General features: G+C 40.3%; 1 protein-coding gene across 1 annotated transcript; it reads right to left on the reverse strand.

Annotated features, from left to right (window-relative positions):
* Positions 1–4743: 4743 nt before the first annotated feature.
* On the reverse strand, positions 4744–6110 carry LOC107765735 (putative protein S-acyltransferase 9). Its single transcript, XM_075227276.1, has 2 exons — positions 6051–6110; positions 4744–5250 (listed from the first exon to the last, which is right to left on the reverse strand). Exons 1-2 carry the CDS (start codon positions 6108–6110, stop codon positions 4744–4746), a joined length of 567 nt encoding a protein of 188 aa, XP_075083377.1.
* Positions 6111–26029: the final 19919 nt, after the last annotated feature.

Genomic DNA, 26029 nt, shown 5'->3' on the forward strand with positions numbered 1-26029 from the left:
CGATTTCTAGAACTAAAAATGGACCTTTGGATCGTTACATGCTTATGCTCAAAACACCATACTCTTCCAAGACAGCTTTTAGTGTATCAACCATAACTTTTTGTACCTAACTCCAACTGCCATACAATTTAAATCCAGATACAAAGAGCTACAATTTTTATTTTTGGATCATTTCCAAATTTCTTATAGATTACGAGATATAAGCTTCCAAAGTTAGCCCTGTGCAACAGAAATTTCTGTGATGCACACTGTCATGCAAAATAACTGCAGTACCAAGCTTCAGTTGATCGATCATAACTTTCTGTGCAAATGTCCAAATGATGAATGGTTTACATTTCTGGAAACTAGACTCAAAGGGCTAAAAAAACGTTCATTTTTGGATCATCTCCAAATTCCGTACAGATTACGTATATCCGCTTCAATATCTTCAATATTATGACGCTGTGAGATCTTTAAAAGGTCTCCACCAATATCGCAATCATTTTCTACCTTCGCTTGTTGATCCTCACCCATTTGAACTTCAGCTTCCCTGGTAGTAGGCAAAGGTGGTCGTGGTTCTTCCTCTTGTACATAACCTCGGAAGTTGTTCCGTGACGGTTTTACTTTTGTGCAAAATACTTCCATGAAGTTGTTCAAACAACCAAGGTCATAGACATTGATCCTGTTTTCTGCTATATACCGGAAATTCTCATAGGTCGTCTGAGAAAGGCAAGGTTAAACATTAGTGAGAATGCAACGTTCGCATTTTTTTGACTCCCCTCCCTCAAATGGACAAACAGATTCAAAATTTAATGTTGGTTCATTAGAACCATATAAAGCAACTGCTGCAGATCTAGAACAGCACAAGAAAATTTCTTGTTGACATTATAGTAAAGCGGATTTCCCCGTAAGACACCTTGTCAAAAAGCTATTTGCTTTAAATAACTACATAGACGGGTTCATGCCCTATCTTGACGCACAATTAGCATCAAATTTCTCTTAACCTCCATAACAAAATTGAACTTAACAGAAAAAGGAGTGCTAGGCTTGTGAGATATAATTGGAAGTTCATATATGAATCTAATTGCAACATTTCATGTATAATCACTCCCTGTTGTATATATGCTAAAATCCTATAGTACAACTTTAAAAGACAAAATATATCTACTCTGCAATCTGTTCGTTGCATATGCTAATTTTAAACTCGAGTAAATTTCTTGGATGATCACCCAACTTATGACATACGTGAATATGCACAAAATCCATATAAGATGTTTTATATACAACTTATATTACTTAATTATGTCTTTTTATTGGACAAAATTCATCTGAGGTCGTCTTGGATTACATTAACGAAATTGAAATACACAATGAAATCTGAGTCTTCTCTGAATTGCAGTATTAGAAACAGAACAAAAAAGAAAAGCAGAAGCAGCATTTGTCATCAGGCCTTTTACAAGTACCTCAATATGCACCTTAACATTTAACAAATCAACAACAGTAATAGTAGCACTTTTACATAATGAGACATTAATGTTTACACCATACTGAGAACAACATGAATTACAAAGATTTCAAATCTACTTTAATTCGGACCGACAATAAGGACAGGATCTATTTTTCAGAAGCCATTCAAGAAAACATGTTTCATTATATATATGGGAACATGATTTTAAGGATAAAACAGTAGAGCCAACTGAGAAGTCTTCCCTGCAAATCAAGCACATCTCCAAAAGATTTGAACCCTCACTTACAAATCTCATCTTTTGCAATCCTAAATCCTTCTGCAAAGCATCAAGCTTTTCGAGCCGTGAACCGATAACTCCTTGAGGCCTTTTCCGTGCCTGAATATTGTGGTCTGGTTCAATATTCTTAAGCTTATTCAAGAATTCTATTTGGGATAGATGAGTGACCTTCAAAATTTCCAAATTGATGAAGCTATGAACTTTGTCGTAAGGCGAAGCTGGAGAATCCATCATACTCCTAACAGAGTCCACTATTTTGGAAATCAACATGTCCTTGTTTTCCAAAATGGCAGTTATCTCAATTTTACCATATTATTCTGTGTCTCTCCAATTTAGATTATCCTCCAAGGAAAAAGGGACATTCATCAGGTAGATAGTTTTCGACATAATATCACGAGCATTGTCCGAGAAGATTTCATCGTATGGAATCCAAAATGTGAGCTCGGTTTTGTGATCAAGTATGTGATTACGAGAACTAGTAGAAAGTGATGACGAAGGACATAACATTACAACAACCGAAACTTTAAGAGGCAAACCAACCTTGTCAACAGAGGTTTTGTTGAGGTGAAGCGTACACTTCTTTTCTTGTCTAAGCATGTAAGTAGTGGATTTTGAACCTGTCACGCACACATAAGAATTTTCTGCAAAATTAGACCATTGTCTTAGTGTTGTTGTTCCTGCAATCGCAACCGACATATTTCTTTGAGTGAGTGGTTTTGGAAAGGAATTTGTTGTTTCTTGAATTGTATTCTGGAGAGAGATTGATGTTGAAGTAGAAAATGTGTAGTGGTTGATTAATGTATTTGTATGCACATTTATAGTAAAAAAACCATAATCCTATTGAGTCCGAGAAGAAATAGGAAAACGCGGGCCCTATGTTTCATACTTACCAAAATGGCAATTCTCATTGTATTTTGAGTCCGATAAGAACTAGGAAAACAAGTAATGCTTGGGCTCTACGTAGTTATTAATTTCCAAAAGGACAGGACACTCACGCGTTTAAATAAATAGAACCCTCACTTTTTTTAGCCAATAAACAACACGATTCCTATTAAGTGTATATAGTTTTGGTGGGTTCGGATAACCAAACCAATTATGTTGGATTATTAAATTTAAAGACCAAAACAAACCAATAAAAGTAGAATTTTTTAATCTCGTTTTTTCTTGAATTTTTCGAAAATTTTTTTCAAATATTTTTTTTATCCTAGTAAGACAAAACTATATAAGGTATTTTTCAAGAAAATAACATAAAATATGAGATCATCCATTGCATTGTATGAAAATATTCAATAATAAAGATAATAAATTCGCATAATAAATATAACTAATAAGCCATAATGAAAATAAATATAATCTAAAATTACTAAGTTGTTAAAATAAGTATGACTAATAAGTACTATTATTTACATGATTAAACACTAAAAAGAATAAATTATACATTTTATCTAAACCATGAAAAAAAAAAAAATAGATATCCAACACTATTCTCATTCTAGTACAATTAAAATGAATGTCTTTTGTTAGCATTAATATTGATTTGATTTTGGTTTGGGATTTGTTTGAGTTACTAATATTTATGGACTATAAAACTTATTGGAGCATTCAAAAATTATAAGTTCAAACTTGAAATAATACATTAAAAGATAAGACAATGAAAAAATTTAAGAAATATTTATAAATTACGCTACAATAAATATTTTTATGTATTAAATTTATTAAAAACTTCTATACATGTAATGTCGGGTTGATTTGGTTTCGATTTGACTTTTTTTAGTTAAAACCAAACAAACCAATTATGGTCGGGTTTTTTTTCCCAACACCAAACCAAATCAAACTGAACATTTGACTCGGATTATCGGCTTTGGTGCGGTTTGTCGGTTTCCTTTCTACATCCCTACTTCCTATTGTGGAATTAAAGATCAAGAATATCTCAATCTTAATACAAACTTGGTATGATATTGTGTAGTAATTGATAGTGTTAGCTGCCGTAGATCCTCTGCTGATATGGTTAGAGGACTTGATTTCAAAACGTCTAAACAGAACGAAGAATTCCAATCTGTTGAACCCCAAGCACAAGCCTTGTCGAGCAATTTTGGAGAATCTGGCTCTGATGTAGCACAGAAGAATGCCAAAAGAAATATTGCAAGAATCGAATCATTGATTGATGAAGACATTATTGCTTTGAAGGTATAAATTTAGAGGGAAACAAATTTAACGAGGGAGTGGAAGGGTATGAAGTTGTAACACACCGTTATGAATTGTATCTGTGATATTTTATTGTCTGACTGCTTAAATAATTGTTCGGTATAACTCATTTATTATTACCATTAACAGATAGTTCACAATTTTAATTGTGCCTAATTGCAAAGAAGGTAAAGAATTTATTTGTAGAGATTCAACCATAGAAAGAACACTGTATTTGGATGGATAAATGGTTTTGGATCAGTTACATTCCTGCTAATGAATTATGTAACAAAAGATGCACTCCCTTTCTCCTTCCCAAATATTGTAATAATGAGTTTCAAAATTAAGAAGTAATTTAACTGCACATTGTTTTATCCAGACTTTAAACATTCCGACAGTTCTGTTGATGTCCAATCAATTTCATTTTATTTCCACAATTGTGTCGTTGTGAATTGTGATATGAAGTTGAAAAGAAGCTAATTGATATGCCCCAAAAATGGTGAAAACAAGGAGAAGTAAAATGAGTAAGAACCATCTCTATTTAAATTAACAGAGGCATCAGGTCTACACAAAACAAGCCAGTTCACAGTCCCCCAATTGAACAGAATAAGCAGCAGCAGCAGCAAAGCCAAAACAGGGACTACCTTGTCATTCAAAAAATCACACACGCCTATTCACTAATTTTCCCAAAAGAATATTTATACCAGTCTAGTATCCAGTGGTGAATGAGAATGTGAAAAGGACATAATGTATTACAGAGTTAACCTACAGGAGTAAGTTACAACTGCAGACCAATGATATTATCCATTGTCGTCAACTGTACAACATCATTAAATCATTGATAAGGCTCCCGCGAAGCATTGTAGCTCCTGCTCTCGGGGACGTTGGTTTTCGTGCCAAGGACCTCTGATGCGATTTCCCAGCTCCCACTTCTCCTTCCCCAGCTCGAGTGACGCGTGTCTGATTGCACGTTGGGAGCTCGCCTATCTGACCCATGAATTGAATCAGCCTCAGATGAATTATGATAGGGCACATCACTCCCTCGGCTACGTATATCTGCTTCAATATCTTCAATACTATGACGCTGTGAGATCTTTAGAAGGTCTCCACCAATATCGAGATCATCTTCTACCTTCACTCGTTGATCCTCACCCATTTCAACTTCAGCTTCCCTGGTAGTAGGCAAAGGTGGCTGTGGTTCTTCCTCTTGTACATAACCTCGGAAGTTGTTCCGTGACGGTTTTACTTTTGTGCAAAATACTTCCATGAAGTTGTTCAAACAACCAAGGTCATAGACATTGATCCTGTTTTCTGCTCTATACCGGAAATTCTCATAGGTCGTCTGAGACAGGACAAGGTTAAACGCTAGTGAGAATGCAAAGACTGCTGCATATCTAGAACAGCACAAGAAGAAAATTTCTTGTTGACATGATGGTAAAGTGGATCTCCCAGACAGACACCTTGTCAAAAAGCTATTTACTTTAACTAACTACAGAGACAATACTTGACTAATGCATGAATACCAACCGATATGGGTTAGCTGTTTTGAATGAATAAAAGGAAAGAAAAGCAAGTGCATTTTATAAGATAACTATATTGCTTACTGTTTCTCTCCATTCTTTCCTTTCTATCCTAAATCAGACCAGCCCAAAACCTTCACATGAACTAACTGCAACTATTAAACATAAATGCAAAGGAACAACTTGAAATGAAAAGGAAGACATAAAACACCAACCTGACCCTACCCTCATGCAACAGTACATTAAAATGCAAAAGCAATTAAGGGAACAGAGAAAGTAACTATTAGTTCTGCTATTTTAAATTATCTTTGGCTGATTGCATATCTACTCTAACTCTCACTCTGAACTCCTTTTCTCCTTTCCCCTATCCCTCCCTTGCCCTCTCAATGGAAATACACAATTATTCTGCTCTTCTAGAACAAAACTCCCACAAAGGTATTTTTTTAATTACAAGCCATTACGGTCCTTACAACTACGCTTGCTTTCAAAATCTTAATTAACTTTTCTTTCTAATAAAAGTAAATCATGATTCTTGTATTTTAGCCTGCAAGAGGAATCGGTTCTCTCGCGCTTGTTTGTGTGTAGGCTTGGAGGCCCATCTTATAAGCAAGTAGCCTAAGACCTCCCTTGTAATCTTGCTTGCTTTTGGATAAGAAAGACTGCACACTTTAAACATTTCCATTTTTAATTTTTGAAATAATTACATTAGGCCAAAACATATGCTAACTTGTCCCATCTTTTCATTTAGACACGTAAACTATGCCTTGTTTCTATTAAACACTTAAACTTAAGTCTAAATGTATCTATTAGACACACATTGCTTACCTGGAAAATTGTGTGAATTCCACTACTAATGATCGCGTGAGAGCTTCTTTATTTTAAAAAACAATTATCCTTCTTCTTCCCCACTCTTTCCCTTTACCTCCTCCACCTTCCACCACCATCAACCACCAACCTAATTATTTATCCGAAAAACGGATAGAGTTGAATTTATACGTAGTTCTAAGGATACGTAGTATGAATTGGTACAAATCGGGAAAGATAAACAAATGTGTGTTGAAATTAGTTATAAAAGAAATGAATGCAAACCAGATGAACTGATTAGTCTAAGCCTTCAAGTTTAATCACCTCCAAATCGGGTGAAGAACGATTGATAGAAGAAACAATTTGACTAAAATACCAAAAGCCACCAAAAAATAGTATTGGCTTTGTTTTCTGTATATAATAGAATGAATGTGTGTATGAATCCATCCTCTCTTACAAATGATAACCACCCTGGGGGAATCCCATTTTGGATATAATTAAAAATACATAGTGGGGATCCCATGATAGACTAATTAATTAACTTTTCCTTGATTTCTGCCGAGATTCTCTCCCCAAATGCGGCTATAACAACTCTTTTGTCCCTTGGCTCGATATCGATCTTCGCCGATCTCGGTATGGGTCGGTCTCAGTATGGGCCGGTCTCTGGGTCTCGAGCTCGATATTGACTCGAGCTTGATATTGATCGGTCTCTGGGTCTCAAGCTCGATATTGAACCGAGCTCGATATTGATCGGTCTCTGGGTCTCGAGCTCGATATTGATCGGCTTGTGGGTCTCGAGCTCGACATTATAACGACGAACCTCGGTCCATCATGCTTCAATCTTGATTAATAACACGAAGGGCAAACTCGGTTTTGACTGTATACAGATAGTCCCCTCGTTTCTCGGAAAGAAGGTGGCGAGAAATGATATGATTTTTCAACCTCTGACTAGACGAATATTGACGTCTGTCACGAGCCCGATTGTGACGTATGTGACAAACGTCCCATCGGTCCAGTTACCAAGCCATTAAATGCGCGTCAGTCGACGGTCGACCACTACCAATTTTGAACCGTCGTTGTGAAATCTATAAATAGCCCCTTTCTTCATTATTTCAAACTTTTACCTTTAAACCTTTTTCATTCCAATCTTTACAATCCATCGCCTTCTCCAAAGTTTTCTATTTCTAGGTTTTGAAATTTCTTTGCTTGTTCTTCTCAAAACACCAAATACCTCAATCTCCCTTCTTCCTTATTTATAAAACTTTAGATGGCCAAATACTCTAAAATCGTTCCGTAAAAAGAGGTACCTTCTTCATCACGGCCCGACGGCGGTGAGGATGCGGCGGAGCCTCGCCCTGAGGAATTCGTTCCGGTAGGGTGTTCAATTGTTAGTGATTTTAAGGTTGAAAAAACTTCATCGGTATTGGGCCGATGTGAGCCGATGTCGAGGTACACGTGTACAATCATCGATAAAATTCTCGAGAAAGTCAAACAAGAATGCAATTGGGACGATAAGCACATGGTAGTCCTGATGAATCAATTATTACCCACGTGGAAGGGTTCTTAAGTGTTTATACTTATCCTTTCACGTTGGGTCCTTTAGACCCTGTCACCATCGCCTTTTGCAAGAGATACGACGTGACCCTCGGCCAGATCCAACCTTTTCTTTTGGAGAATAGTGATTCTTCTCTAATTTTTCTCGAGCAAAATCGAGGGGTGTCTTTTCACCCTCAACCACCTTATGCTCCTTTATAGTCCCCACCTTTATCGAGGAGGGTTAATCAAGCATGCTCACCGAGCCACCAAAACGTTGTTCTCGAGTATAGACGAGACTCGTGATCGAGGTTGGATGGGCCGATTTGTTCGAGTCAAAACCTCGGACCTGATCCTTGCTGATGATATGCCATTTCTTGAGAAATGGAACATGAACCGTAAGCGCTTATTTCCCTTCGTTCGTTTTAATTTTGTAATTGCCTTTCATTTTCTTGATCCATTGTTTCTTTCTTGTCACAGCTGTGGCTTAGATGCCTGAGCCGATTCCGGACCTTAAACAATGGATTGAAGGTTTGGTGCTGCAGAGACCGTACTCCGAGTGCGCTTGGGTGGAATTATCAAAGGGTCAATGGGAGGCCCGTAGTCATGGTAAGTCTCTCTCTTAATTTGTTTGCCATTTGCTCTTCTTTACTTGCTTAACCCCATTTCCCCTTTTATAGGACTTGGGAAGGACGTTGCCATGAGGCCCCCATCTGGTGACGAGGAGGTTCCTGTCAAGAAGTAGGTTAAATAAAAGAAGAGATAAGATGCACCGAGTTCCCCGATCTCGGAAAAGAAAAAATGGGCGAAGAAATCTCGCATACTAAAGGGGGCCCCTGGTGTTATGCTTTCGGAATCGATCCACTGATTAAGGGACAAGCCCGAAGAAGGAGAAGAGGAATTAGCCGGTGTATGGGCTAATGTTGTGATACAACAATCTTCCGAATCAACGGAGGTGAATAAGAGAACCCTGGCCATAATCCCGAAACAAGAAAAATCTGAGAATATTCGGTCTCGAGCTGAGATGGTTGAAGGGGAGACCGAGGGTAAGACTTCTCGATCAGCAGAAGATATCTCGAGGGATGAGCTCGGGATATTTTAAATTAGCGGATCCCCTCATATTTTGGATGCTATGATCCGTGAGGCCAGCATGGTGGAAGGTCGATCTTACAAGGGCATTCAGGAGCCGACCGATATCCACGGTTTTCTGGATGGGCTCGAGTCGGCTGCCTCGGAGGAGGTTATCGGGTTCTGTGGATTACCGATATGAAAGAAAACATCATGGTCGAGCTCTACCGGGTTTTCATCGATTCCAAAACTGGTGGACTGATTCCCGGCCCCGAGTATTGATCCTGATCGTAGGCGGAAGGTGGTGCTCTCCGTCCCAGAAGATACCCGAATTTTCTTTACCCCCCCCATGGGGATTTCTAGTTACCTTCGGTCCCTAGTGACCAAAAAGGATCAAGTTCTGATGAATGCGGTAGGACCCGCCTGCCTTTTCAACGAGGCTCAGCATTCTTTGAATCGGGTAACTTCGATGGCATCTATGTTGTTTCTTTTATACTTGTTATAGATAATTCTAACATTTTCCCCATATTTGTACGCTTCGGTGTTGCATCACGAGGATTTCCTCCGAATCCGAGAGGAGCATGAGGCCAAGGTTCGACACCTCACTGAGAAGAGTGACTCTTATAAACTTCTTAGCAAGAAATTTTGAGCAGATTTGGCCACGACTCTAGATGAACACGGGGAGATGGCCGAGCAGGTATTTCGAATTCTTCACGACAGTGAAGGTGAATTGGAGATAACCACTAACAACCCGATTCTACAGGTTCGAAAGAGGCTTGAACAGATCGGACAACTCAATTAGCAAGTATATGAGCTAATGGCCGAAGGGGAAAAATTCAAAGAAAATATGGATATCCTCGCCTCCAGAAAGGAGGCCGTTCAAGCACAATTGGAATCGGTTGAGGCCCAACTTCGGGTTGCAAAATAAAACTCCTCGGTGGAGATCGAGAGGGTTAAAGAGCTTCAGAGTCGGTTACATTTGGCTGCTTCCGATAAGGCAAGCTTGTCTAATGAACTCGAAGTGGTCAGATCTGAGGTGACCAAGGCTAATAAGAGATCTGATGCTAAAGTGACCTAGTTCAGGATCGATGTTGAGGTTAACCAGGCCATGGCCAAGAGCATGGTCAAACATGCTAAATGGCAGGCTCAGAGAGAAGCTCTCGAGGAGGTCAATGATCAGGGCTTCGATGTTGAGGCCAAAATTTAAAATGGCAAGGCGGAGGAAAATAGGGCTCGAAGGCTGGCCTTTCCTGAGGAGGACTCCGATAGCTTAAACGAATCTGAAGGTGGGGAAGATCTCGAGGACGTGGCCTCCTATGCAGACCAAGCCATTTAGGACCTTAAGTAGTCTTTTTTTTATTTCTATAGTGGTTGCTTCGGCCTTTGTAAAGAACTTCCTTCGGGTCGTGTTGCCTTTGTAAAAGATTTGATGTATATATAACAGTTTTCCCTTCTATGGCTTCTGAATCTTTTGCCTTTTTGTTAACTTATACAAAGGTTAAAAAGTGCCTTAGCATGGAATAATTATTCGAAGGTCCAAGATTGAGATAGTAAGGGCCGATAGCAGGTGCTGCACTCGACATTTTCTTATAGGTAGTCCCCGAGTGAATGTTTGAACTCGAACTGAGGTGGCTCTTAGGCTTGATAAATAGATGTCAAGTGAAATTATTCGCTTGAACTCAAAGCAAAGTAGCCCTTAGGCTTTACAGTCAAGTAAGAATGATTTCTCGAACTCGAATTAAGGTAGCCCATAGGCTTTGTAGTCGAGTGAAAATGATTTCTCGAACTCGAATTAAGGTAGCCTTTAGGCTTTGTAGTCGAGTGAGAATGATTTCTCAAACTCAAATTAAGGTATCCCTTAGGCTTTGTCATCGAGTGAGAATGATTTCATCGAACTCGAATTAAGGTAGACCTTAGGCTTTGTAGTCGAGTGAGAATGATTTCTCGAACTCGAATTAAGGTAGCCCTTAGGCTTTGTCGTCGAGTGATAATGATTTCATCAAACTCGAATTAAGGTAGCCCTTAGGCTTTATAGTTGAGTGAGAATGATTTCTCGAACTCGAATTAAGGTAGCCCTTAGGCTTTTCAGTTGAGTGAGAATGATTTCATTGAACTCGAATTAAGGTAGCCCTTAGGCTTTATAGTCGAGTGAGAATGATTTCTCGAACTCGAATTAAGGTAGCCCTTAGGCTTTGTCGTTGAGTGAGAATGATTTTATCGAACTCGAATTAAGGTATCCCTTAGGCTTTGTATAATTCGATCTCATTGGTTTTTTGGATGGCAGTCCCCGATTTATGGGGTAATCATTTGAACTCCGGTCATGGTCGGCTCTTAATCTTGTTTGCATAATAGATCGAGAATATGAAGTAGGAGAACCTTTCTGAGGTATGAGATATTGGTAAAGAAGAAATTTCTCTTTTATAAGTCATTATACATGCGTCCATGTTTTGTGCCAGGGCTCGAGCAAACTATGCGGGCATGGTTCATTTGACCATTTGTCCCTTACAAATTTTTCCTATCGAGACCCTGTTTCCATGAAGTAACGATCTTGCCCGAACTTGATATTCGAGGGCAATGCCCCCCAGTACTCGAGGTTGATTATGAAGAGGCCTCAAATACTGTTGAATTATTCTAAGTTAGCACGATCAATGATTGCCTCATTAAAAACATCATCGGAAAACCCATTTGGGACAAAACCGGTCTTAAGGAAAAAAGAGTGCAACGCGCGCTTTCAGACCTAAAGGCTTCATGTTGAAGAATCCATCACTGTTTCTGCTCGAACACCTGCATGGGTTAGTTTCGAAATATAAATGAACATGGGAGGGTTGTACCTTTGCAATAGTATCGTTTTAGGTGCGATACATTCCAATTGCTCAGTAGTTGTTTGCCGTTTATCATACCAAGCTTGTAGGATCATTTTCCGACGATTTCGAGAACCTGATACGGTCCTTCCCAGTCCGGACCCGATTTCCCTTCATTTGGATTTCAGGTATTGAGGGTGACTTTTCTTAGCACCAAGTCCCCGATGTTAAAATGTCGAAGATTGGTTCTTCGATTGTAGTACCTTTCGATTCGCTATTTTTAGGCGGCCAATCGAACAAGAGCGGCTTCTCGTCTTTCGTCCAACAATTCTAGGCTCGTATTCATGATCTCATTATTTGACTCCTCTGTTTCATATCAAAACCTGATGCTAGGCTCTCTGACCTCGACCGAGATAAGAGCTTCTGCGCTATAAACCAACGAGAATGGTGTTGCTCCGGTACTGGATTTCGATGTTGTGCGGTATGCCCTTAGGACCTCGAGTTGTATTTCTCTCCATTTTCCTTTGGCATCGGTCAATCTCTTTTTAAGATTTTGGATGATGGTTTTGTTGGTTGATTCGGCTTGTCCGTCCCCGCCGGGATGATAAGGTGTTGATAGGATCCTTTTGATCTTGTGATCCTCGAGAAATTTAGTTACTTTGCTGTCGATGAATTATTTTCCATTATCACATACAATCTCGGATGGCATCCCGAATCGATATATGATGTGGTCCCAAGTGAAGTCTATCACTTTTTTTTCCCTGACTTTCTCGAAAGTCTGTGCTTCAACCCATTTAGAGAAATAGTGAGTCATAAACAAAATAAACTGTCACGACCCAAAATCCCACCACCGGCGTCGTGATGGCACTTAGTCTCTAAGACTAAGTAAGCCGATTTTAATTACAATTCAAGCCATTTTTTTAAAAACGAAACCAATAACGGAATTAATTATAACACATTATTTTTCCACAATAAGGAGCCACGACTCGATCATAATGTGCACAACATCTTAATAAAATGTTCGGGAGTGAACAACTCAACCGAATAATATTTTATAATTTGGCACTTTGCCTCAATATAATTCACGGCCTTTATAATTCAATACCAAATTTTCAACAACGTGAACTGACAAGTAATTCATCCAGGAACAACACCTTTTTTAAATCACAACTTTCGGGAATAAATAGATTTATTCATCTTATTAACTAAATTTTTCATTTAAATTATCTGTAAGTAAAATCAATAATGAAAGTATTTTCCATAAAAATGGCAACTCAAACAAACACAGAGTTCACATAAAAGTCAAGTGGCAATCACACCAAATTATCATATAAAAACAACCTCGATAAACAAGGAATGAGGCATGACAAATAAGGGATATAATAAGTTATTCCAATTTTTCCAACTTAATACATAAGGGCGTCTATGAATTTCAACCGATATAATTTGTACATATAAACCAAGTACGTACTTGTCACCTCTCGTACATGGTTTTCAATTACACAATTTTCATATAAGACTCAATGCCTAAGGGGTAATTCCCCCTCTCGAGGTTAGGCAAGATACTTACCTCGTTTCACAACCAATTTCAAGATTCAAATAAACCTTTGCCTCGCGAATTCATGTCCGAAAGCTCCAAATCTAGTCACAAACAATTCAATATACTCAACACGAATCGTAGGAATTAATTCCATATGAAAATACTAATTTTCCAACAAAATCCGAAAATTTAACTCAAAAATTGCCTGTGGGACCCACGTATCGGAATCCGACAAAACTTACAAAATTCGATAAGTCATTCAATTACGAGTTCACCCATACCAATTTTATCAAATTCCGATATCGGATTGACCTTCAAATCTTCATTTTACATTTTTGGAAGATTTTTGATTTTTCTTCCATAAATTCACGGATTCATGATGTAAATGAGTATGGAATCATGAAACATAATCAATATAGGATAAGGAACACTTATCCCAAAGTTTACCCATGAAAATCGCCCAAACATCGCCCAAGCCGAGCTCCCCAACTCTATTTTTGTCGAAAATGGTAGAAAACCCCTGTTTATAGGGCCTCAGCTGTTTCGGGCACCATAGGTAGCGTGGGGTGCTGCCTGTGGCGCTATTTACAGTACCTTTAATATCCCAGTGCTAGGGCTAGCGCCCCACGCTACCCTGGGTGCTGACGGCGACGGAAAGTTATTCCTGACACGGAAATGGGCATAACTTTCTCATACGATGTCTGAATTCAACGATTCATTTTGATATGGCTCAAAAATTTCAATACGGATCTAATGCTTCAATCTAAACTGAATTTGGAGCTCATTTGTCTAATTTTATACCATGTATTCTTGAAGAATCGATGTCGAAATATAGCAAATCAAGTTCGATTGACCTCAAATTTTGTACACAAGTCATAATACATCATATGAAGATATTTAAGACTTCAAATAGTAGAAAGGAGAGTAATAACTCAAATCGACAAGTCGGGTTGTTACATAAACAGAGCTTTACCTAGGGCCGATAGGAGAGGGCCAACGATATCCATTCCCCATTTCATGAAAAGCCATGGAGATAGGACCGAGTGGAGTAGTTCCCCGGGTTGATGAATCATGGGCGCATGCCTTTGACATTTGTGCTCAAAGCTCTCGATTCCTTTGGATCAATTGGAAGCTTCCCGTTCTTGAAGTACTCTATGTATTTGTTTCTCCAATCCCATGTTAAACTTGTGGAGTTTATCTCGGCGTAACTTTCTTCGATTACCGATCTTATGAGTTGTACGATAGTCCCCGAGTTGAGTTCGTCATCTTCGACCGATGAACCTAAGTTTGCAAGGGCGTCGACCTCGTTGTTTTATTCTCGGGGTACAAGTTGCAAGGTCAATTTCTTAAATCAATGTAGAGTCACCTGTAGTTTATCCAAGTACCTCTGCATTCGATCTTCTCGGACTTCAAAAGTCTTGTTAACTTTTTTTTTTACCACGAGGAGGGAATCACACTTAGCCTCTACGACTTCCGCTCCAAAGCTTCTGGCTAGTTCGAGACCTACAATCATGGCCTCGTACTCGGCTTCATTGTCAGTCAATTTTGCAGTTCTGATATATTGTTTAACTACATTACCTATGGGTGATTTTAGTACGATGCCTAGTCTGGACCCCTTCGCGTTCTAACCATCGTCCGTAAAGAGGGTCCAGACTCCCGAAGAGGTACCCGATTTTATAAGTAGTTCTTTTTCGATCTCGGGTATGAAGGGCGGCGTAAAGTCAGCCAAGATTTGAGATTTGATGGCGGTTCGGGGTCGATACTCAATATCGTACCCACTGATTTCTATGGCCCATTTGGCCAATCGACTCGAAAGCTCGAGTTTGGTGTAAAATATTTCGAAGAGGATAAGTTGTTACAACACATATTGGATGACACTGAAAATAAGGTTTTAGTTTCTTAGAGGCGCTTATTAAAGGAAGTGATAATTTTTCTATGTGTGTATATATAGTTTCGGCCTCGCCTAAGGTCCGACTGACATAATAAATAGGGAATTGTTTACCTTGTTCTTGTCGAATCAGTACTCCACTTACCGTTATATCCGAGACAACTAAGTACAGGTAAAGCTGTTCATCCACTTTCGGGGGTATGAAGCAGCGACATGCTCGATAATTATCGCTTTAGTTCCTCCAAAGCCTGCTGGCATTCCGGAGTCCATGCAAAGTTGCTCTTCTTCTTAAGTAGTGAGAAAAATCGGTGGCTTCTATTTGAGGATCTCGAAATGAATCGTCCTAAGGCGTCTATCCGCCCCGTTAGCTTCTGCACGACCTTTACATTATCCACTACCGTGATATCCTCGATAGCTTTGATTTTGTCGGGGTTGATCTCGATTCCCCGATCGGACGCCATGAAACCTAGAAACTTTTCCGAGCCAAGCCCGAATGCACATTTTTTAGGGGTGAATTTCATATTGTACTCCCTCAGTATATCGAAAGTTTCCTGTAAATTCTTTAAATGGTCCTCTGCTCGCAAGGACTTAACTAACATGTCATCAATATAAACTTTCATTGATTTTCCTATTTGTTTTTCAAACATTCGGTTTACTACGCGTTGCTAAGTTGCACCAACATTTTTCAGTCTAAATGGCATTATGTTATAACAGTAGGTACCATACTTAGTGATAAACAAGGTGTTTTCCTAGTCCTCCGAGTTCATTTGTATCTGGTTGTACCCGGAGTAAGCATCGAGAAAACTGAGAGTCTCGTGGCCGGCCGTGGCATCGATCATACGATCGATATTAGGCAAAGGGAAAGAATCCTTAGGGCATGCTTTGTTCAGGTCTTTATAATCTATACACATTCTAAGTTCGTTTCCCTTCTTAGGGACTACCATCACGTTTGCTAGCCATTCAGTGTATTTTAGCTCTTGCATGGATCATATTTTAAGAAGTTTGGTTACTTCGTCCTTGATGAAGGCATGTTCGACCTCGAACTGGGGCCTTCTTTTTTGCTTTACCGGATGGAATTTCGGATCCAAACTTAGTCTATGAGTGGTTATTTCTGGTGGGATCCATGTCATATCAAGATGGGACCAAGCAAAATAGTTTATGTTAGTTATAAGAAATTGAATAAGCTTTTTCCTGAGCTCGGGATTTAACCCCGTGCCCAGGGATACCTTTCGCTCGGGCAAATATTCGATTAGTGTGATTTGCTCCAGTTCTTCGACCGTTGATTTGGTAGCGTTGGAATCATCGGGGACCATGAAGGATCGAGGGATCCCATAATCAACATCTTCGCCAGTCTTTTGATTCTCTAAATGGGTCGAGGCTGACATTTGTGATTGCTATTTGGTGTCCCGTTTCTCCTTCGAATCTGATCCCTTTGATGATAGTGATGATATCATAATCACTTCATCGATGACAGACATTTCTTTTGCAGCCGGTTGCTCCCCGTAGACCATTTTGATTCCATCTGGTGTTGGGAATTTTAGAACCTGGTGAAGGGTCGAGGTTACTGCTCTCATGTTGTGGATCCACGGCCTCCCGGACGGGGCGTTATATCTCATGTCGCCCTTGATCACGTGGAACTTCATTTCTTGGATGGTTCCGGCCACTTTTACTGGCAAAATTATCTCGCCCTTAGTAGTTTCAGATGCCATATTGAATCTGTTTAGTACCAGGGTTGCGGGTACGACCTGGTCCTGTAGAACGAGTTGCTCTATGACCCTCGATCGAATGATGTTGGCCGAACTACCTGGATCAATTAACTTGAGTTTCATTCATAAGTACAGATATTACCAATGCATCATTATGGGACTGCATGATTCCTTCTGCGTCTTTGTCACTAAAGGATAAGGTTCCTTTAGGTATGTAATCCTGAGTTCGAGATCGTTTTTCTCTTATAATCGACATCTTAGTGCATTTAAGCACCGACCCCTGGGGGACATCGATCCCTCCGATGATTATGTGGATGATGTGTTGTGGCTCTTCTTGTTTGTTTTGTCTGTTGAACTCTTTGTTTTTGAAATGGTTCTTGGCTCGGTCACTTAAAAACTCTTGAAAGTTCCCTTCATTGAATAATCGGGATACCTCTTCTCTCAACTGCCTGCAATCTTCCGTTCTGTGGCCATGGGTGCCATGATACTTGCATATTTGATTGGGATTTCTCCAGGCTAGATCGGAATGCAGAGATCAAGGCCATTTAGTATCTTTGATATGTCTAATAACCGATACGATAGTGGGTGCATCAATATTGAAGTTATATTCTGATAACTGTGGTGCTTCCTTAGGTCCGGTATGCCTGTCGAACCCACTCTTGTTCATCAGCCCTCGAAACCCTTGGCCCCGATCACTTCTCCTTTCGCTTTGTACGGGGTTACGCCTCGGTTTGCTACCCCTATGATCTTCGTTATACGGCCGGTATCGGTCCCTGTTTGACCTTGGTTTTCGGTAAATATACCTTTTAATAGGGGACCCAAAACCTAACTGGTCATATTCGACTCTAATCTTCAATTGATATCGATTGTGTATGTCGGCCCAGGTAACAGCCGGGTACTCGATCAAGTTCTGCTTCAACCGTCGTGAAGCCATCGAGCTTCGTTCGTTCAGTCCTTGGGTGAAAGCTTGAACGGCCCAATCGTCCGTGACCGGTGGTAGATCCATTCGTTCCATTTGAAAATGGGAAGATACAAACTCTCTTAGCATCTTGTTATCTTTTTGTCTTACCTTGAAAAGGTCTGACTTTCTGGTTTCGACCTTTTTGTCTCCGACATGTGCTTTTACGAAAGAATCTGTAAGTATAGCAAAAGAATCGATAGAGTTAGGCGGTAAATTATGATACCATATCATCGCTCCCTTTGACAGGGTTTCACCGAACTTCTTTAATAATACAGATTCGATCTCTTCATCTTCTAGATCTTTTCCTTTGATGGCACATGTGTAAGAGGTGACATGTTCGTTGAGGTTGGTCGTTCCATTATATTTAGAAATTCTGGGCATGCGAAACTTCTTGGGGATCGGTTTTGGAGCCGCGCTCGGGGGGAAAGGATTTTGTACGAATGTTTTGGAATCCAAGCCCTTCAATATTGGTGGTGCCACCGGGATCTGATCAACCCTGGAGTTATAAGTTTCCATTTTTTTGTCGTTTGCTTCAATCCTCCTTTATCCCGACTCTATTCATTTTTTTCAGTTCCTTGAGCATTTTAATAATTTCGGGATTAGTCCCTGATTCTTGTTCATTTGACCTTACTACAACTAGCCTCGTTTTGTGGGTGACTTCTTTGGGTGGACCGGGCTGGAGCCTGATCGGTGCCTAGGTTTGGCTCTGCAACTGAGCTATCGCTACCTGTTGAGCTTGCAACATTTCGAAAAGTCTTCTCCAGCATTTTGGGTATTTCGAACTACAGATCGAGATCCACCATGAATGCTATTTTTGGGGTCGGAACATTAGTTCGCCTCAAGAGCCATAAGTGAATTAAAGTCAATTGGATCTACGACTCGAGTTTCAACAGGGTCAACGAGTGGCCTTTCATCCCCGGGCATCCGGTTGTTATTCTCATCTTGAAGGCCATCTTGGTTATCGATAGGTAGGGCCATTAATTAAGAGTTCGTCGCTTCTAACCTGAAATCAAATACACTTCCAAGAGCAAGTGTAAATAGTGTGTATCACAGAGATTCGTACCAAATAACCACTATTAACTTTAGCCTCACGGTGGGTCCCAAACTGTTTACCCAAAAAATGGATAGAGTTGAATTTACAGGTAGTTCTAAGGATACGTGGTATAAATTGGTACAAATCGGGAAAGATAAATAAATGTGTGTTGAAATTAGTTATAAAAGAAATGAATGCAAAACAGATGAACTGATTTGCCTAAGCCTTCAAGTTTAATCACCTCCAAATCGGGTGAAGAATGTGTAACGACCCAACCAGTTGTTTTAAAAGTTTTAGCCCTATTCCCCTATTTACTTCTCATTCTGTGCTTTATAACTTTTATATGACTTGTCAGCGTACTCGGTTCAGGTCCGAAGAGGTCTTGGAATGAATTAGAACACTTAGTTCCAAAGTTTAAAACTTAAGTTGAAAAGGTTGTCTGGATGTCGACCTATGTATAAACGACCCCAGAATAGAATTTTGATTATTCCAACAGCTCCGTATGGTGATTTTGGACTTAGGAGCGTGATCGGAATTTTATTTGGAAGTCTCTAGTTAAATTAAGCTTGAAATGGCTAAAATAGGAATCTAAGTTTGGAAGTTTGACCGGAGAGTTGACCTTTTGATATCGGGGTCGGAATCCAGTTTCAAAATTTTTAATAGCCCCGTTATGTCATTTATGACTTGTGTGAAAAATTTGAGGTCAATCGGACTTGATTTGATAGGTTTCGACATCGAATGTAGAAGTTGGAAATTCTTAAGTTTCATTAAGCTTGAATTGGGGTGTGATTTGTGCTTTTAGCGTTGTTTGAGGTTTCAAATAAGTTTGTATGATGTTTTAGGACTTGTTGGTGTATTTGTTTGAGGTCCCAAGGGTCTTGGGTGAGTTTCGAATGGTTAACGGTTCAAAAAGTGGGACTTAAACAGCTGTTGCAAAAGTTTTTACAAATTTTCTTCTGCCCAGAAATCGAGCCCAGAAAATCGAGTCGATGAGTGAAGGCAGACTCGAGGGCCATGATCGAACGCAAGTTCGAGGGCGACGATTGAAGGCAAGGCTCCAGGGCCATGATCGAAGGCAAAGCTCGAGGGCCATGATCCAAGGCAGGCTCGAGGGCCATGATCGAAGGCAAGTCTCGAGGGCCATGATCGAAAGCCCAGGCTCGAGGGCCACGATCGAAGCCACTATCGAGGCCCATGATCGAGGCCATGATCGAGGGCTGCCTGGGCAGAATTATAAAGGAGGGGACTTTGTCCCATTCGCCATTTTTGACAAATTGGAGCTTGAGCAGAGGCGATTTTTGATAGATTTTCAAGGAAAAACATTGGGGGTAAGTGATTCTAATACGGATTTGGTCAATATATACAAATATATCATTGTTTTCACCATTTAATTAGTGTTTTGAGATTGAAATTTGGGAAAATTTGCGATATCTCATAGAAACGAATTTGTGAGATTTCGGTGTCGATTCAGAATCGGATTTGAGTAAAACTGGTATGGTTAGACTCGTAATTGAACGAGTTGTTGGATTCTGTGAGTTTTGCCAGATTCCGAGATGTGGACCCTGAGCTAATTTCAAATTTTATTGAAAAATATAGTATTTTCTTATGAAATTGATTTCTATAATTTTTGTTGATTGTATCGAATTATTTTGGCTAGATTCGCGCCATTCAAAGTTGGATAATCGAGGAAAAGACCTACTAGTGGATTAAATTGGAGCAAATCGATCTAAGTGACTTGTCTAACCTTGTATGGGAGAAATTTCCCCTAGGATTGGTATTGATGTGATAATTGTAATGTGATGAAAGTCGTGTACACAAGGTGACAAATGTATATACGGGCTAAATGTGAAAGATTATATCTTTAAATTGTGTAGATCACTGTTGCATATTAATTAAATAATTTTACCTTGTTATATTCTTCATCATTGATTTAATTTTTATATTTTAAATTTGCTTGACTTTTCCTGCTAATTGTTTTACATGTTTAGTTAAAACTTTCTTTCTTTTATTCTGTGCATTTTTTTGAAGGTTGATTTTCTTTAATTTAAATATTATTAATATGAAGTATTTGTACATTTTTAAATTTGGTATTGAAGCAACGTATTAAAAATTTTAAAATATTATTTTAGTTGAGTTATTTATTCCAGAATATATTTGAAAGATAGTTTGTACTCATTGTGATTGGGCTGTGAGCTCCCTGTTGTGGAAAATATTGTTGATATTATTTATTTTGGTAAATTGAAATGTTTGAGCACTTGAGGTGCAGATTATGATATATTGTGATATTGATATGCATGCGGTGGTATAAGGGCTGGGTGTTAAAACACATGCGGTGAGATAAGGGTGGCTTGACACGCGTGGCTAGTAGGGGAACTATTAGAAGTCATGCGGTGTGATAAGGATGACTAAAACACGAGATGCTATTTCGAGAAAAATATTTTCTTTAAAATAAATTGTGAAGGCTCCCGTGGTGATATAAGAAAATGAGATATTATGAATTTATGTATGATTTGGGACTACGAGGCAGTACCTCGGGAGTGCCCTTGTTGATATTGATTTATGGCAGCAGATACTACTTGATTCATTTCCATTGTCATTTTATCACATTATATTGTTAAAAATTTTATCATGCCATTATTTTTTCCAGTAAGGCCTGACCCGACCTCGTCACTACTCTACCGAAGTTAGGCTTGGCACTTACTGGGTACCGCTGTGGTGTACTCATACTACGCTTCTTCACATCTTTTTTGTGCAGATCCAGGTACATCTTACCAGCCCAGACATCAGTAAGTTACCTGTGTATGGAGGCTTCGAGGTATATCTACCAGCATCCGCAGACTCCGGAGTCCCATTCTATCATTATCACGTTGCTTCTTTATTTTCCTTAAATCTTGATATATAGAGACATTGAGGATATATTTTTAGAAGCTTGTGATTTATTTATACCGGATTTGGGAGTTGTAATTATTTTTGAATTGTAGTTTATTTATTTTAGATATCTATTATTATTCCACATTGATAGGCTTACCAAGTCTTATAGACTAGGTGCCATCACGACCTCCTACAGAGGGAATTTGGGGTCGTGACAAGTTGGTATCAAAGCTCTAGGTTCATAAGTGATATGAGTCACAAGAAGGTTTAGTAGAGTCTTGCGGATCGGTACGGAGACGTCTGTACTTATCTACGGGAGGCTTTGGAACTTTTAGGAAAATATTCACTTCTTTGATTCCTTATTGTGCGCATTTGTTGATTTCAAAGTTCTAAACCATTGTCTTTCTATTCTCTTACATCTGGATCCGATGATCAGACACTCGTGCCCTCTATTGGAGCCGCAAAAGGCCGGGGTCAGGGCAGAGGCCGTGCCAGAGGCTGAGGAAGACCACGTGGTGCGGCCAGAGCACCTGCACGAGCTGCTGCAGTAGAGCCACCAGTAGCTCCAGTTGGAGAGCAGGCATCTAAGACGCATGTTACTACTCATGTACTTCAGGAGACTCTTGCCCAATTTTTGAGCATGTTTGGCACTCTAGCTCAGGCAGGGCTAATTCCACTTGCGCCTGTCACATCTCATGCTAGGGGAGGAGCACAGACCCTCGCCGCTCGTACTCCAGAGCCACGGGCCCAAGTTGACCATGCCTCAGAGGTTATACCAGTGCATCCAGTGGTCCAAGTTTGGCCTGAGATTAGGACAGCAGTTTCAGAGGGGGAGCAGCTCAGGCTCGAGAGGTACAAGAAGTACCACCCTCCCACTTTCAGCGGTTTAGCTTCAGAGGATGCTCAGGGTTTTCTGGAGGAATGTCACCGTATCCTCCGTACCATAGATATTTTGGATTCCAGTGGGGTGTCTTTCACAGCATTCCAGCTTAGAGGAACAACCTACCAGTGGTGGCGGGCATATGTGTTTGGATAGTTCGGCTGAGGAAACTTCACTTACTTGGACTCAATTTTTTAATATGTTCTTGAGGGAATATGTTCCTGAGAGTCTTAGAGATGCATGGCGCTGAGAGTTTGAGCAGATATGCCAGGGTTCTATAACCGTGTCGGAATATGCGGTCCGATTCAGTGATTTGTCTAGGCATGCACCAGCCTTAGTTGCTACCGTCAGATTTATTGAGGGTCTCCACCCTAGTATCAGATTCAGTATGGCCCGAGAGATAGAGATGGACATCACATACCGACAGGTGGTGTCAATTGCTAGGATATTACAAGGTATGCAGACTCGGGAGAGAGAAGAGAGGGAAACTAAGAGACCTCGAGATTCTGGCACGTATAATAAATCTCGTGCCCCAATTGCAGCCTGTCATGGTAGAGGTTATGTGAGTCGTCCTATTCATTCAGCACTTCCATCTTCCAGTGGTATTCCAGCTACTCCCAGACCTCAGGTTCCATATTATGCACCGCCAGTGTCTACTGTACCTCCTGTATGGGGTGCTCTCAGTGGGCAGTCTAGTCGATTAGGCCTGAACCAGTCCCAGAAGCCACGTCCTTCGAGGGCTTATTTTGAGTGTGGTGACACTCGTCATATCATGAAGGATTTCCCCAGATTTAGGAGGGGTGCACCTCCACAGATTTCTTAGGCCCGACCTATTCCACAGGGCCCTCAGGCTTCTAAGGCCATGATTACTGCACCAGTTGCCACTCTACCTGCACAGCCAACTAGAGGTGGAGGTCGGACAAGTAGAGGTCACCCTAGAGGGGGAGGCCAGGCCACATATTATGCCCTTCCTGCTAGGACAAAGGCCATTGCATCCGATTATGTTATCACATGTATTATTACGGTCTGCCATAGAGATATATCAGTCTTATTTGATCCAGGATCTACTTATTCTTATGTGTCATCTTATTTTGCCCCGTATTTGGGCTTATCCCGTGATTCCTTGAGTTCTTTTGTTTATGTATCTACACCCGTGGGTGAATCTATTATTGTGGACCGTATGTATCGGTCGTGTTTAATTATTATCAGTAGTTTTGAGACTAGAGTTGATTTATTATTGCTCAGTATGGTGGATTTCGATATTATTTTAGGCATGGACTGGTTGTCGCTCTATCACGCTATTCTTGATTGTTATGCCAAGATGGTGACGTTGGCTATGCCAGGCCAACTGCGGATAGAGTGGAGAGGTACCTCGGATCATGTTCCTAACAGGGTTGTTTCATTTCTTAAAGCTCACCGAATGGTTGAGAATAGGTGTGATGTGTATCTAGACTATGTGAGATATGTTAGTATTGATACTCCTACTGCGGAGTCAGTTCCTGTATTAAGGGAGTTTCCTGATGCTTTTCCAGTGGATCTTCTGGGTATGCCACCCGATAGGGATATTGACTTTGGCATTGATTTGTTATCGGGCACTCAGCCCATTTGTATTTCACCATATCATATGGCCCCAGCAGAGTTGAAAGAATTAACAGAACAGTTACAGGAGTTGCTTGATAAGGGCTTCATTCAGCCCATTGTATCATCTTGGGGTGCTCGTGTCTTATTTGTGAAGAAGAAGGATGGTTCAATGCGGATGTGTATTGATTACCGTCAACTGATCAAGGTTACAGTGAAGAACATGTATCCATTGCCACATATTGATGACCTATTTGATCAACTTCAAGGTGCTAGGGTATTTTCTAAAATTGACTTGCATTCAGGCTATCATCAGTTGAAGATTCGGGAACGAGATATCCCGAAGACTGCTTTTAGGATTTGGTATGGTCATTATTTGTTCCTTGTAATGTCATTTGGGCTAACCGACTCCCCAGCAGCATTTATGCACTTAATAAATATTGTATTTTAGCCCTATCTTGATTCTTTCGTCATTGTGTTTATAGATGACATTCTGGTGTATTCCTAGAGTTGGGAAGATCATGAGCAACACCTGAGGACTGTGCTTCAAACTTTGAGAGAAAAGAAGTTATATGTAAAATTTTCAAAGTGTGAATTCTGGCTTGATTTAGTGGGATTTTTGGGTCATATAGTTTCGTATGAGGGGATCAAGGTAGATCCGAAGAAGAATGAGGTAGTGCAGAGTTGGTCCAGACCGTCATCATCTATGGAGATCCGGAGTTTCCTTGGTTTGGCAGGGTATTATCGCCGATTTGTAGAGGGTTTTTCTTCTATTGCTGCACCTATGACCAAATTAACCCAGAAGGGTGCTCCGTTCAGGTAGACCGAGGAATGTGAGGAGAGCTTCCAAAAACTCAAGACAGCTTTGACTACAGCCCCAGTATTGGTATTATCTACAAGTTCAGGGTCTTATACTGTGTATTGTGACGTGTCGCGTATTGGTCTCGGTGCAGTGTTGATGCAAGATGGTAGGGTGATTTCCTACGCGTCCAGACAGTTAAAGGTACATGAGAAGAATTATCCGGTCCATGACCTTGAGTTAGCAGCTATTGTTCACGCCTTGAAGATTTGGCGGCATTATTTGTACGGTGTCCATTGTGAGGTTTACACCGATCACCGGAGTCTACAACATCTGTTGAAACAGAAGGATCTTAATTTACGGCAGCGGAAATGGTTGGAGTTGCTTAAGGATTATGATATCACCATCCTCAATCATCTTGGGAAGGCCAATGTAGTGGTCGATGCCTTGAGTCGTAAGGCGGAGAGTTTGGGCAGCTTAGTATATTTACCGGTAGCAGAGAGGCCTTTAGCCTTGGATGTTCAGGCCTTGGCCAACCAGTTTGTTAGATTAGATGTTTCCGAGCCGAGCCGAGTTTTGGCTTGTGTGGTTTCTCAGTCTTCTCTTTATGATCGTATTAGGAAGCGTCAGTATGATGACCCCCATCTACTTGTCCTTAAGGATACAGTTCAGCACGGTGATGCCAAAGAAGTCACTATTGGAGATGACAGTGTGTTACGGATGTAGGGCAGGCTATGTGTACCCAATGTAGATGGCTTACGTGAGTTAATTCTCCAAGAGGCTCATAGTTTGCGGTACTCCATTCATCCGGGTGCTATAAAGATGTATCAGGACCTGAGACAACACTATTGGTAGAGGCGGATGAAGAAAGACATAGTGGAGTATGCAGCTCGGTGTCTCAATTGACAGCAAGTAAAATGTAAGCATCAACGACCAGGTGGATTGATTCAGAAGTTAGAAATTCCGGAGTGGAAATGGGAGGATCACTATGGATTTCGTTGTTGGGCTACCACAGACTCAGCAGAATTTTGATACAGTTTGGGTGATTGTGGATAGGCTGACTAAGTCAGCTCATTTCATTCCTGTGATGACTACCTACTCTTCCGAGCAATTGGCTCGAATCTATATTTGCGAGATTA

The sequence above is a fragment of the Nicotiana tabacum genome, chromosome 12 (genome assembly GCF_000715075.1).
Source record: "Nicotiana tabacum cultivar K326 chromosome 12, ASM71507v2, whole genome shotgun sequence".
Lineage (NCBI taxonomy): Eukaryota > Viridiplantae > Streptophyta > Magnoliopsida > Solanales > Solanaceae > Nicotiana > Nicotiana tabacum.